The sequence below is a fragment of the Dreissena polymorpha genome, chromosome 5 (assembly GCF_020536995.1).
Source record: "Dreissena polymorpha isolate Duluth1 chromosome 5, UMN_Dpol_1.0, whole genome shotgun sequence".
NCBI lineage: Eukaryota > Metazoa > Mollusca > Bivalvia > Myida > Dreissenidae > Dreissena > Dreissena polymorpha.
The window spans coordinates 124,345,256-124,359,676 of NC_068359.1; the positions used below are offsets into that span (position 1 = coordinate 124,345,256).

A 14,421-nucleotide genomic window follows, 5' to 3' on the forward strand; every position below is an offset into this window, starting at 1 on the left:
CTTTTATAACCCGTTGAGTTTTCGAATAAGCTCGCCCTGTGACGTTCACTTTCCGAAAAGTCACAGTCTGATGAAGATTCACCAATGGTGGATCGAAACTGTGGCGGTTGTTATGTCCGGCATCGGGGTTTCGGTGTCGGTGCATTAGTGTTTTTGTTAGCCTGTTACACACCGGAAATAAATCGTTGCAGTCACGTTTCTTATTGTCTAGGCAATTCCAGCCTTATATGTATGGTTTAATCGGCTTGCGAACCCTTAAATTAACAACGGTGTGTGAAATAACTTCTTGGAATGTATAAATAAACTGTTCAATAATTTACAAAAAACATTTCTGATGAATTTCGAATTTAAGGCAAATAAACTACGATTTGAAATTATGACCGCCACACACACGAACAGCGGTCAGCAGGGATAGCTATTAGACGACATGCTGGTCCACATTCCAATACAAGTAATGTTTTCATAGTTATTAAAATATAATATCCCCAAAATCAGTTCCTTTTTCAATCAATAATTCATGTTGGGTCCAATAATGCTAACCGCGTATGTTATAGTTATAATTATAGTTTCATAATTATAGACTTAATGCATTATACATTTAATAAACGTGAAAGCTGGTAGCATGTCGATTGTGGAGTTCCTGCAAAGTGTTGGCAACCGAATCCATCTTAGACACAAGGGTTTGTTGTTGATCATTATTATTGACTCGTATACATGTATATGTATGTATGCATGTTTATATGTGCTTCTTTTGTGTTGTTGTACTTTATTTTGCTAATTTATTATAATATGTACATAAATGTAATATGTCCTCAATTGATTTCTGAACTTTTGTGTGAACAACATAAGAATTACAAGCTAAAAAAGACAAACCCATCAACTTCTTATTAGGTTCTCATTTTTTATTGCATTAAACAAATCGACAAGTTGTCCAATACTAAGGGATATCAATTATGTAGGAACACATGTCATGTCTGTCAAAATAACATAGGATCGAATGTCTGAACTTTAGAAATAATGAAGGAAAGATATCCCGGATTAAAAAAAATAGTAAAAACGAATTTTCGGGTTGAAAAACCGACATAGAAACGCTTTGTCTAAATAAGTGTAGGACGATTGTCCGTGCAAACGACGGTCCGGGCTTCTGACAATTAATGTTGAATGACGTTCATAGTTCATGGTTAATTCAACTTTTGAATAAAATTTATTGAACTGTTTCAGGGAAAAAGGCATATGATTGAAAGGGTTAACTGTAATACAAGGAATTAGTCTGCAATCAAAGAAAAGTAATAGAACAATAAAACACAACAATACACTATTATTTTTCAAAGAAAACAGGAATACTATAATATATTAGTAAACTTTGTCCTACGTCAATCTAAATATAATTTTCCAATTTTTACATTTTTGTGTTTTTTTTTCTCTAGGCCGTGATAAGTTTGACAGCATCCACCTCTATATAATCGCTCGAGAGAGTAGCATCCATGTTAATGCGAATGATGTTGGTGAAGAAGGAAGTCACCTGGAAAATTATTAACACTCTTTCTTGGCACGTTGGTACATGTTTTATAAAAATAAATTACACATGCAGGCAGTAGAATTATATTCAGATATATTACTAGTGAATATGTTATAACTTAAGAACTCAATAAGTACAAAGAGTTGTTCAGTCATTGAATGAGAAAGAAAAAAAAACTCCCACAAGATATTGCGACAATGCATGTAATCAGTAAACTCAATGATACTCAGTAGATATAATTAAACATATGTTTAAGAGGTTACACTTGAATGCCCTGTCGGTCTGATGATTGTTTGTTTGATCTGCATACATGTGCAGTGATGTGTAATTTATGTCACGAAATATTGTCTCATTTTTCTGTTTATCAACATTTAACTTCACAGATATGTTGTTTATATTATGCAAAAGAGAAGGTGCAATTTCCGTGTATGTAGCACTATTTTCTTTTAAAGAAATATGTACCATTGAACTTAGGCTTGACTATCTTTTTTGCGTTTGAACATGACATTTCATTAATATGTTGTTTATATTATGTAGATGTAAAATACGTTGTGTATGTTGCATGATTATTTGCAGAGTTTTGAGCACTTGAAAATACGCAGGTTTTTATTTGTAAAATTACATAAGTGTTCAAGTATTCACTTTGAAAGTTATGTATATATTTAACAGAAAAAGAAATGGAATCTATTGATAAAACTCAAATAATATATCAGGTATTAGAAAGATAATAACATGTCGTATAGTCAACCAGTTAAAACAATTAGTATATGTATATTCTCAGAAATAATATTTTTTTGAACTTAAGTCTCTTGCTAAAAAATACATCATTATTAAATTATAAAAACACACATACTTTCAGCGGCGGGCTAAATATCCTGGATGTATTTATTTCCTCGGGTGTATCAGTTGACCACAAAGTTACCCAGACGTCATCTGAAAGACGCAGACCTTGGATAGACGTCACCGATCCAGCTTTGTAGGTCTCGTAAATGTCCACATGACCTACCTTGACAGGGATGGCGAATTCAAGCTGAATTGAAAATCAAATATTTAGTAATTAACATAAAAGCATACAACCAGAGTTGCGTTTAAATCAATAAAGCCGAATGGACAATTACATTCGACGACGTCATATCATTTAACAAATAATTGAACGTAAGTAAATTACATAATTATTTTTTCTGATCAGCAGTCTAAATATTGGTAAAACATTTACAATAAATGGTGTTCGATGAGAACAAAATGTACTTAGTGTTGTAATTTTAGTATATGAACTCAATTTAGACTGCTTTGTTTGATGCCATCGGGGCATGGTGGACATTTATTATCAGAACAGAATACCATGTGGTCATCATTTCATAATAAAGACTAGTCTGGTTTGTTGCTCGGCAAAGTCTGCTTGTAAGATATTTCAACAGTTGCAATAATAAATATCAATTAAATGTTAAGTCCTATCAGTGTCTTTCCACACATCCAAATATGGGAGGGTAGACAGATTTGTATAAAAAGCCAGGTGCAGTGAGAAGCTGGGAGAGAGTAAAATTGAACGTAGAGGTGTTAAGAGTCAAGTAGTAAGAGAGTTGGGGCAGTTTGATAGAGAATGAATTTTACCTAGATTGTGAAGACAGTTAACAAATAAACATTATTGGTGTATATATTTATCTTCTTAGTGTGTAAATAAAATGTAGAGTATATATACTGTGTTGAGAAGTGTTAAAAAAAGTAACATTATGAACCAACGTCGGACCTCAAGAAATTCCTCTGTAGATTTCACGTTGGCCGGCGAAACGCTCCATGCCAGAGGATTTTGTTCGTGTTTTGGATAAACGTCAGGCGGACCCATCACCTGGACTGCGTTCCACGCAATAGACTCCGGATCTTTTGCGGATACAGCTTGGGATGAGAAATTTCGGACATTGCTTACCCATTGTTCTTCTAAAATAAAGAAACGGTCACGGGTCATATGATATGCTACTAGACATGTGCCCGTTAACAAGAATGCCCTAATACCAATTAGTTCTTTCTTCTGAAAAGATTCTTATGCAAAAAAAGAGCCGACATATAAAGTTTCGCACGTTTAGATTGATGTTGATATGTTTGCAAAATTAGATAGCTGTAGCAGCAACACTTTTTTGATACAAGCGACACAATATCACGATTGACGGTCGGATGGATAAAAGCAAGGATTGTAAGGGCGGGCGGACGGACGGAAGAATGATGGGCGAAAGGTGCAAATATTTTCACCCTCGATTTCTAAAAGCTAGGCCATAAACATGCCTTCCCATTTACATTGCATTTATTTTCGATTTTATGAAATCAGGACGATATCGCGCAATGCACACCAGGAACAATCGTAAGTATGAAAGACCGCCTTCGAGCTAAACGGGCAATCAGTAATAAGAAAACTGATATAAATTGTCTTGTCCTATATACACAAATGAACATAACATGTGCTGAATAAATTAAAACATGGTCAATAAATTAACTATGCAAGCAAACATGTGTCGTCTGAAGGTGTGATCGGAAAGGATGAGTTTTTGCCTGCGTAACTAAGACGATTTGTTAAAAATAATATTTTAATGTACATATAGCTATTATCATGTAATTATGGGGAATCAGCTAAATTTTTTACAAGACGTTCTATTTATTATACTTACCATGCTTGCATTGTGTGCAACACCATTCATACGTAACTTTGTTCACAAGCTAGGGATAGTTTGAAAACTGCGTTTAATCATTGTAATAATTAAAAATCACAATCATGCTTACCGATGATGCATGCAGGCAAGGGTGTCCAATGTCCATCGTTGCATATGATGATTTTCTCTCCCTCTATTTTATATCCGGGCAGACATGAAACCAGTTTTTTGCTTCCGTTTGTGTTCATATTCCCAAGGACTTCCTTCGCATAAGGAACATGTTCAGGTGGTGGACATTCTAAAGTAGAAAACGTACCACATGGCAGCATGAGAAGGGGGTCCTACGCTCTGAGGCATGATTTTCACCAAAAAAATGTGTCGTACATGCAATTATCGATCCCGAGTCAAGTAACGAAGTAAAGTTTGTTAGACCCTGTTTTTATTTAACTCGATTGACTAAGACATGGTCGAGTCCGTTTTATCGGTAGAAAAGGTTCGGGCTTCATAAAAAAAAATTGGGCGCTCCGAGAGTCCAACCAAAGCCGTTTGGCACAAAAACGATAGCCGCTATCAAGAAAATTATAAAGAATATATTTTACAAAATAGCCTGTTCAAGACACGTTTTTATACCTTCTTTTATGCACGAAATTCCAAGGCTGGTGACGTTGCATGTCAGCAATGACGTCACACTAACCGGACATACATTGTTACACTCCGTTATCATCTGAAATATAAACATTTGCTTATGATTTATTACACAAAAATTACGGATGCATTGGTATACTTTTTTGTTGAATATATAATGTCTCAATTGGAGTAAAATATCTTCTTATATCATGATATAATATTTTAATATATTTAAATTTGATATGTTCTTTGAATATCTCATGCAAGAATAATATCATACTGTTATTATAAATAACTATGCAAGCATATCAAAATTTGGCAACTATAAAAATCAGTATAACGCTAGTATACGTAATACATAACCTCCGATTGCATGGCGCTTTTCAAGACTATAACACAATCTGTCCGTGAAAACTTCAAAGCTTCATCATACGGTTCTATGTACAAGTTACATAGCGGGAAGTGACGCCTGTATCCAAGATACTGACACCAGGGTTTTCGAGCACACTCCTTGACGCATCTTCGGATGTCCTCTCCAACCATTGAAACGTGTCCGAGCGTATCACAACTCGCTCCGAAAATTGGCGTAAATATTTCCGAATATGAGACAGACAGAAGTTGAAGCAACATCAAAATGAGTAGCATCTTTAATATTCTTCTTTACTGTCAGTGTCTCACTTCTCCTTTACTCTGGGATCTTGCATCTGACTAGGCCATTGTTGAATGGCATACAAAAATAATAAAATCGTTGCTTTGACGTTTATGGGTCACTTAACAATCAACGGAGAGACAAAAAATTGAATAATAGACCGTTGAATGATTGAGTGTAAACATTAATGCCGAGTCATCCTGAATAACTACAAATATAATGCCAATCGATTTAAGGAAAGAGTTTGTATGACCCATTGTCGTAACTTTGATTGATTGAATCAAATGGTCACGAACTAATGGAAAAGCTTACAATGTGTTAAGGGACGAAATTGAACCAACTCTTTTTTCAACTGACTTGAATAACAGAAACGTTGTATGCAAACATTATAATAGCCTGAAAGTTCTAACGTTTCAAGCTTTCTATTGTGCGATATGGATTAACAACACAAACGTTTTAATCACAAGTAAAATGTCGTGAGAAGCAAGTACGAATGATAAAAATGAGTATTACGATTTTATTTAACTGTCGAATTTGGATGCAAGGACATTTACAATACAGGTCACATATGCCAAACACCGTGTTAAAGGCATTTAGTTTCCAATGCAGTCATTGCTCACCGCATTGTAAATTGATGGCAGTCAATATTTGAAGATATTGATATTGATTAACAGCTGCAAGTCATTTTGATACTTAATTTACGGATGAAATCTGCATTATATCAAACACTAAGCAGACAACATTTCTTTTATAAATTTCATTTGCTAGCGTATTTAAAAAACAACTCGCCAGTACGCAAACGTATAATATGCATGATTCTACGCCCTGCCTCTTACAAAGAACGAAATAGATACTTCCGATAAACGTAGAATAATACGCACACAACGGTTATCCAACACATAACAAATAATTTAAGGGACCTTTTCACGTTTTGGTAATAGACAAAATGAAAAAAAAGAGTTTCAGATTCGCTTTTTTTCGTTGTAGTTATGACATTTGTGAGGAAACAGTACTACTGAACATTAACCATGCTCTAAAATACCCATTATATTAATCTTTTGACGATTTACAAACCTGAAAATTACAATGCGTTGCGACGCGAAACGATTGAATAATTTTGAAAGTTCTGTTGTTGGCGTTATATTTGGTTATACTACAAGGAATGCTTATATTAAGCATAAAATACACCTCTCATTGAATGATCAAGGATATCCGAGTGGTCTAAGCGATAGACTTTTACACCGGGGGTCAGTGGTTTGAGCCCAGATGCGGGTTAATTTTTTTTCTTTCTTTTATTTTATCCTTGTTTTTTACTTGAGCTTTTTAGATCCAATGTTTTCATTTATCAATATAAAGCATTTAATGACAAACTTTATTACATGCCAAAATCCGGGAAAAGGACCCTTTAAAACTAGGGGACATTTTTTATGGGAAATTTCATGTCAATTCTGTCCAACACATAACAAACATTTAAATTTAGGGGAAATTTTATGACGATTCTGTATTACAAGAAATGCTTACTGTTAAGTAAGTTATCATGTTTTGAAGTTCCAGTTCTGCAAACAAGATGTTTTTCATCGTTACAGGATAGTCGCTACCCTTGCATATACACCTTGTATGGTCTTTAACGCTCGCTAAATCATGAACAATTGTTTAAAAGCCCATTCGTGCGGGCATTTCGAATGAAAAAGGTTCAAGTCCATTCTTGTGCATAAATGGACACCGGCAATGGTATGTAATTGGTTTTATGATACAGTAATCAATTGATATGACGAATTAAACATTTGTTCTAAAATTACTGATTTAATAAAATATCAATTCATTTATGTCCGATACTGTATTTGCTAAATGCATTTTAATGGATTTTGCCGTTAGTTATGTATTGTTATCAAGTTGTATTCAAAACGCATTCATGAAGGAAATTTATTTCAATGCAACGCAAAAGCTATTTTCCTTTCATGGCTTTACATAAACTAGTCATTTAGATGAATATTATATGTTTCTTTTAATTTTATTTAACCAGCGAATAGAAATATTGTTCACTGGTGGCGAATATTTCTTTTGGGACGATTTAGGTGAATGAGTATTAACTCACATCAATAATTATTTCTGTTACTTGCATTGACAAATTACAAAACCTTGAATAGATCATACAATATGTTCACTATTAAATTATATGAAAAGTCACTGCGTTTCCAATTTATTAAATGGTTGTGCTAATCTTAAATGGTGTTCTACCGCCTGGCTGGAAATTTGACATCCAGTCTTAGTTACAAAATAGCCATAAAAAGATAAAACGATTACAAAATTGTCTGTCATCGCACTATTTCAGACGACAATTTATATGTTTTTTTAAACTGTTTGGGTAAAGCAAGTCTTATTTTTATGGCAATTACTATGCATTATTTCGCAGTGCATCCGTTTTTACTGTTCTCCACAGGGTCAGGGAATCTCATCTCTCTTTACAATGTAAACCATAGTGTCATTTCAGCTAAATCTCGGTTAATGAAGAAGATATACAACGTATAAAAAGTAAAATATAAACATCTATAAAATACGTCAAGTGACAAGTCAAATAACTTGCATGGTATTAGTTGTGAATTCAATCAATACACTTTTGTACAAAACAGAAGAAGTGCAGCGGATATGACGTATGTCTTTGTTATAATAAATCGACTCGCAACACAAGTGGCGTCACCAGCGTAAGTAGTGAAATACTTGTGTGATTGTTCAATGCCGCATTCGGAATAGCTGTAGGAAACAACGAAGAAATCCTTTGCAAATGACGCCAGTGTAGAGTTGCACGTCCCTGACGACACAAATGGGGCGTGTGCAAGGCATCCCAAGAAGGTTTTGATTGCCCTAAACAAAATGAAATCAATCTAATTGTAAGACAGTTAAAGTCAATAAATACTTCGCAAAACAACATATTCTACCATCGATTTCTTGACTCACTATAAATGTATCCAATTTAATAATACTAGTTGCGATTTATTTCTTATATTAAATAGAACCATTTGTACACAAATATACGTGACGGTTATGCCAAATAGTATTGTGTGAAAACACTAAAGATAATGTCCGAGATTAAACATTCAAAACTGAACATGAATCTGCCATGAACTATTATCAGGAAACTTTTAATCTAGCCTTGTATTGTTTAACGAGCATATATTTAAACATGATACCTAAATATATCTGTTTTGAATAGTTTAATTCAGCAACCAACGAATTTGATTGTGATTTCCGTGCATTGGGATATATGTCACAGTGTATTGAGTCATGAAATGTCAGGAAATATAATGAAGTTATACTTGCAAGCTGCCGTCTTGTAGCTGTTATAGTTCCCATTCAAGAGGTCTTGATTTGCTGTCACAAATGGTCCCTTAAATGACGAGAAGCAGGTGCCATTGGCGAACATTTGCGTCGCACATTGTTTTAAAACATCCGTCATAGCTGCAAAAAGTTAATGTAATCTTATTATTTCTGAAAATGTAAAGCCATATTTTAAAGGATAAATTGGTGCTGCGTTTGATTGCGTTTTCTGTGGAAGCTCTGGTAGAAAATATGAATATATCACTTTTTAACCGTGTGTTCTGTAATAGCCTCGGCAGAAAATCGTAAACATGTGCTAAATGCATTAATGTTATAACTATCAAAAATCAATAGTAGTTGAGTAATGAGAAATTGGTTTTTCTGTCTCATCTTTTTCAATCTGTATTTTATTCATAACTTCAAGTGCCTTATACGAATATTATTTTTATTAATTAATTAATATTGGTTTTAACAAATGACAACTTAGAGATGATACCAGTAATAATTTGTTTGTACTGTTGTATTCAAGATCTTTACATTTATATGGAAACATACATAATGAACCGGATCACTATAGTTTCCATAAAGCGCTACCCTTAGTTCGAGATACTTGCCCTTAGGACCTATGTCTAAACTACACTTATCCATATTCAAACAAGACATAAATACTCATTTAATTGGAAAGGTAATTTGTGTTTAATGAAATAATAATACGAATTAGCATGAGCTAATTAATAAGCTTTGTAATATGTTTCATAAATAGACTGCATTATGTCAATTAAGTAGAGATCATTATATATCAGCATGCGTGGTATCGGTTCCATGCTTGACCTTTATTACTGGGTGCAAATGGTTTCGACTTGTTTATATTTATGTGCTATAAACACCCTTTATCATCAAAAGAAATACATTTACAAACCTTGTGAGTTGTTACAGATCAGTCGATATAACACTTTGACAAACGCGGGATCATAGTTAAAAAAGGCATCGTTTTTGTAGCATGTTCCCACGGCGTCCGTAACGCACCGGATGGTACATTCAGCACTGCAAAGAAGTACATGTATATTATATAATATTATTGTGTACATCATATACATTTGCAAAAGATGTACAGATGTACGTCGGTATTTTCATGTGTTTTCTATTTAAATTACTGCCTAACATACTTTTGACACAGCGTGTTGATCATGGCGGCTGTCGTGTCCTCAGATATCCCGACTGTGTGGCACGACTTTAATATCTCAACGACAACGTTAGCATCACAATTCTGAAAATGTTTCAATAGTTCGTTTTCTATGTGAAAGTATTGTATGCTGTGAATGAAACGAACACTTGTTTCTAAGAACAAAGAATACAATCGTGTCATATCAATGTATTGTTATTGCTCGCAACTATTGGAAGCATACCTGTTGCTTTTTATTATTACACAACCGTAGTTTTGAACCTATCTGTGTGATGCGATTAACAAAAATACTTAAATATATTAAATGTGACAATTGACAGGACAATATATACACTTTAACATTAACTGGTGTTTATCGTTTTGAAACTGCCATATGATTGGTGGTTTAGAGGAGGTGTTAACTCATTTTAAACGCTTGTCAAATCTAATATTTAGCATAAAATTAACCGAACAGAACAGACCGAAATAGTGTATTTCGACTTAAGCAAATAAAGCTCATCATCATAAAAAGCATACAATGACAACACGCGTTTCAATTTAATACAAGCATACATAATTTCGAAGAAATAGCAACCGCTCAGACAGGATATAATTATGTTCTCCTGTCTATGTTGCATGCATGAATTTAAAAATGTTAAACACATAATGTCAAAACAAAGTTAAGAAATTGCAACAATTATAACAGTATTTTTTACTTGTTTCCTTGTTGAAACAATATTATTATTTGTATACTAAATAAATATTACATTTTCTCGTATTTTAAAGCATTTTATATTCATAACATCAGCATTTTAAGGGAATTTTATTACAAAATGATATCCATCCTCGATATCAATTAGGTTTCAAAACATACATTTTCGTTAATCGCTGACAATGATCTAATGTCTTCCTCTATATATTAATAATTTGTGACACGACAAACGTAATTTAACAATATTGTTCCTGTGCTTTTTTAAATATCAAGATGAGATAATTAAAATACTGGTTTTCGTATATAAAATCATTGAGCTAGATGTTGTGACACTGGCATTCTAGTTAGTGACACACTCGTCTCGTTATCTGTTTATTTCGTTACGGCATACATTGATAGTGTGTTCACAGATTATGGAAATATCAATCATTTGGTAAAACCGGTAGTGTTAAGTATACCCAATTCTTTCGATGACATAGGTGAAACGACCAAAGCGATTATGAGCTTGTTGAACTTGTTTAAGTCTAGTCTCTACACAATTTTCGATGCTTTTCACAAAGTTAAAATAATATTGATAGGAACGTTCATGTCTTTTGTTAGTGTGAATAAACAATGAAAAGCTTTAATGCATCGCCAAGAGAATATGGGTGAGTGTAACTCCCACTTAATTTAACCAACTTACATGAAATACTGAATGTGTTCGATAAGTGACCAATGTGTATAACTTGTAATTTTAGTTCTTTGTACATGAATCGAAGAAGTGTAAAGAGTTTGCCGCTCCATGTCCACAGTTATCTTTTTAAGTAATAATTTTAAGTAGTTATATGGGTCTGATATGTCGCCAAGTTATGTATTGGTATAATAACTCCGGATTCCCAGCTGCGTGGAAAACGTTTTAAATCCAGTATTCATAATAATAATGGCTTTGCGATGACAACGATTTTTTCTGTTAGTTTTATATATATTAGTTTTTACGCGCCTGCGCCTTATTGTGTTTCAATCATTCTGTTGCAATTATTATAATATATAGAGAATATTATGTGAGTGCCGGATAGAGATCAAGTTTATCATGCGAGGCTGAGAAACATGTAGTGCGAGGCTTGCCGAGCGCTACAAAGTTTCGAGCCGAGCATGATAAACTTGATCTCTATCCGACACTCACATAATATTCTATGTATCCTATTATTTTGTGGTCGTTTATCGTTCAAAAAGAGTAAAAATACTTTAAAGTTCAAAGAAACAGCGCTGGTTTTCCAAGTTGACTCCGAAGTGTTTGTTTACTTCAACGTCATCATTTGCTATGACGTCACATTGAAACATATAGTGTTCTTAAGATAGAGATCGGAAAACCATGGTCTAAAAATAGCGATAGTATAATGGTAAAGTTTATACGATCGTTGTTATACTATCTATTTTCATCTCGTAATAGGATAAATAATAGTGTCGATATACGATTCAGTTCGGGGTAAGTAAGTTCAGTAGTTTGCCTGTTTCGGAATCAAACGAATTTAAATGTATGTCACCTTCGTCCTCTAATCTCCGTAAATAATCATGAAATTCTTTTAACGGTATCATATCTTAGTCGTGGTCTGTTGTTTACGTTTAAATAATTTCCTAAATTCAATGAATTATTTCCGTTGCATACTTTTATTTTGCTTGCTGTGATCATTGCTCTATTTCGATTGCGTTTTCCAACAGTCATGTATCTATACTTGTTAACCTTTTCAAAGAAATCATTTATTTTCTTAATTAGATAATACTCGTATAAAGCTAATGTAAATCAGGATGGGTTTTTGTTAACTTTTCGTAAACCATTTTTGTCTATTTTTAACAGGTTCTATTAATGTCTTTCTTTTTAAGTCTTGAAATTTGCTTAAAATATATCCCATTTTGAACTTTTCGACACAATTCGAAAATTCTCACACCATTATGTCAGGAACAAAGTTTGGATCAAAGTTGCAATACGCGCGTGTGTTCTCGATTTTGTATATAGTACGATACATCACGTACATAATCGCATTTGTTCTCATGTTGTCTTATATAATAATCATAGGATTACTTTGGGAAACAACGTTATTCGTCCGGAGATCAAGTGTCAGCGGCGAATAATGATATAATTCCGTGAAATTAATAACGTTACAATGTAAAATCTTATTGAAATCGATACGTAAATTTGATAAATATTCCACTTCTCTTTCACCGATTTGTGTATGGCACTTTATCTTATCTATGATATGGTCGTTTTTAACCGCTAATTTAAAATACAAATATTTGTAGTTTTGCATATAATTAATCTCCGAATCGATTCGTAAGTGCGTCACAAGTTTATTGTGGGATTAAGGGCTCAATCTATGGGTCAAAATCCCACTCAATATCAATATTCAAACTGATGTTATCATATGAGTCGTGCTCTGAGAACACTGTGCATAATGCATGTGCGTAAAGTGTCGTCCCAGATTAGCCTGTGCAATCCGCACAGGCTAATCAGGGACGACACTTTCAGCCTGAACTAGATTTTTGCTAAGAAGAGACTTTCTTAAAACAGAAAATATCAGAAAAACGGAAAGTGTCGTCCCTGATTAGCCTGTACGGTCTACACAGGCTCATCTGGGACGACACCTTACGCACATGCATTATGCCCAGTTTTTAGAACGCGACTCATATATTAGAAGGTATGTAGCGCGCAAAGCGATGAAAAAAGAAAGCACACTTGTTTTAGGAAACACTGTCCGAACTTCTTAATATTTCAGAATGATTTCACATACCTCTGTTAGTACTTGTGTGACAGCGACACCAAGAAGAATCATCAAACCTATAATGATAAATTTCATTAAGTATGCATACATGAAACTATATTTCAGATAAGTAAAATATGAGGTTTTTAAGTTCCGCTTAACTTTAATAATACATGGAATATGGTGTGACACGGTGGTTTTGTAAATCAAAGTCCATAAATCAATGATGGACAATGGGCGTTTGGTTAAAGTTGACGAGGCAGCGATAAACAAGCAAATTCGTTGAATTGATATCCCACGCCAATATGCTTCATGACACAAAAGTGTTATTTTTGACACTCGGCTCAAAAGATACAAAGGGCCATAACTCCACTATTAACAGATGGTGTACACTGTCATTTGGCGTGCATCATCCTCTTATATATATATATATATATATATATATATATATATATATATATATATACTCAAACCAAGTTTCAATGAAATCCGCCAAAGCACTTCCAAGATATGCCTCCGAACACAAAAGTGCCGGACGGACGGACGGACGGAAAGACGGACGGGCGGAAGAACGGACAACGCCAAAATAATATCCCTCCGCCTATAGCGGGGGGTAATAAAAATAGGAATATTGAACTAACAGAAACATTATCAGGAGAGAAATTCTAGTTAACCGCAATAAGTCTTTTATTTAGGCAGTCACTAATTACATATATAACATATGGGAATATGTAATTAGGGATTCATCTGAATTTCATTGGGTATCCTTCCTCTTTTATGATTTACCCTTTAAAATATATGGTCCCTTCCATTTGTATTCCCTATTCTGTGAAATGTGTCCCACCCTATTGTATCTTTCTTTCATTTGTCAATTGTCGCATTAATAAAAGCACACAAAACATGCTTTTTATTTTTTGCTTTCCGGTGGTTTCTTGAGAAATATCAGTGAAATAAAAACATGTAAGACAAATATTGTGGAAACTAGACTTAAAATGACACATTATAATACATTAATTGTACGATCGTGAACTACTAATAATACAAAGGGTATTAAGGCAACATG

At 33.8% G+C, this 14,421-nt stretch overlaps 2 protein-coding genes across 2 annotated transcripts; both read right to left on the reverse strand.

Annotated features, from left to right (window-relative positions):
• Window positions 1–896: 896 nt before the first annotated feature.
• LOC127882208 (uncharacterized) lies at window positions 897–6,050 on the reverse strand. Its single transcript, XM_052430718.1, has 6 exons — window positions 5,149–6,050; window positions 4,789–4,882; window positions 4,289–4,456; window positions 3,267–3,454; window positions 2,373–2,549; window positions 897–1,522 (listed from the first exon to the last, which is right to left on the reverse strand). The coding sequence occupies exons 1-6, from the start codon at window positions 5,428–5,430 to the stop codon at window positions 1,424–1,426; spliced, it is 1,008 nt and encodes a 335-aa protein (XP_052286678.1). The 5' UTR covers window positions 5,431–6,050; the 3' UTR covers window positions 897–1,423.
• Window positions 6,051–8,714: 2,664 nt separating this feature from the next.
• Window positions 8,715–13,520, reverse strand: LOC127831608 (uncharacterized). The gene is made up of 4 exons (XM_052356587.1): window positions 13,389–13,520; window positions 9,916–10,016; window positions 9,669–9,793; window positions 8,715–8,890 (listed from the first exon to the last, which is right to left on the reverse strand). The coding sequence occupies exons 1-4, from the start codon at window positions 13,467–13,469 to the stop codon at window positions 8,715–8,717; spliced, it is 483 nt and encodes a 160-aa protein (XP_052212547.1). The 5' UTR covers window positions 13,470–13,520.
• Window positions 13,521–14,421: the final 901 nt, after the last annotated feature.

What these genes read in the sequence shown, in the direction of transcription:
- LOC127831608 (XM_052356587.1), bottom strand. Translation starts at nt 13,469, where the DNA reads ATGTATGCATACTTAATGAAATTTATCATTATAGGTTTGATGATTCTT. An exon ending in ATCAACACGCTGTGTCAAAA is followed by an intron (nt 9,794 to 9,915) that starts GTATGTTAGGCA and finishes ACTTCTTTGCAG; the next exon opens with TGCTGAATGTACCATCCGGT. An exon ending in GATCTGTAACAACTCACAAG is followed by an intron (nt 8,891 to 9,668) that starts GTTTGTAAATGT and finishes AACTTTTTGCAG; the next exon opens with CTATGACGGATGTTTTAAAA.
- LOC127882208 (XM_052430718.1), bottom strand. Translation starts at nt 5,430, where the DNA reads ATGCTACTCATTTTGATGTTGCTTCAACTTCTGTCTGTCTCATATTCG. An exon ending in CTTGCCTGCATGCATCATCG is followed by an intron (nt 3,455 to 4,288) that starts GTAAGCATGATT and finishes TCTTTATTTTAG; the next exon opens with AAGAACAATGGGTAAGCAAT. An exon ending in TATTTAGCCCGCCGCTGAAA is followed by an intron (nt 1,523 to 2,372) that starts GTATGTGTGTTT and finishes ATAATTTTCCAG; the next exon opens with GTGACTTCCTTCTTCACCAA.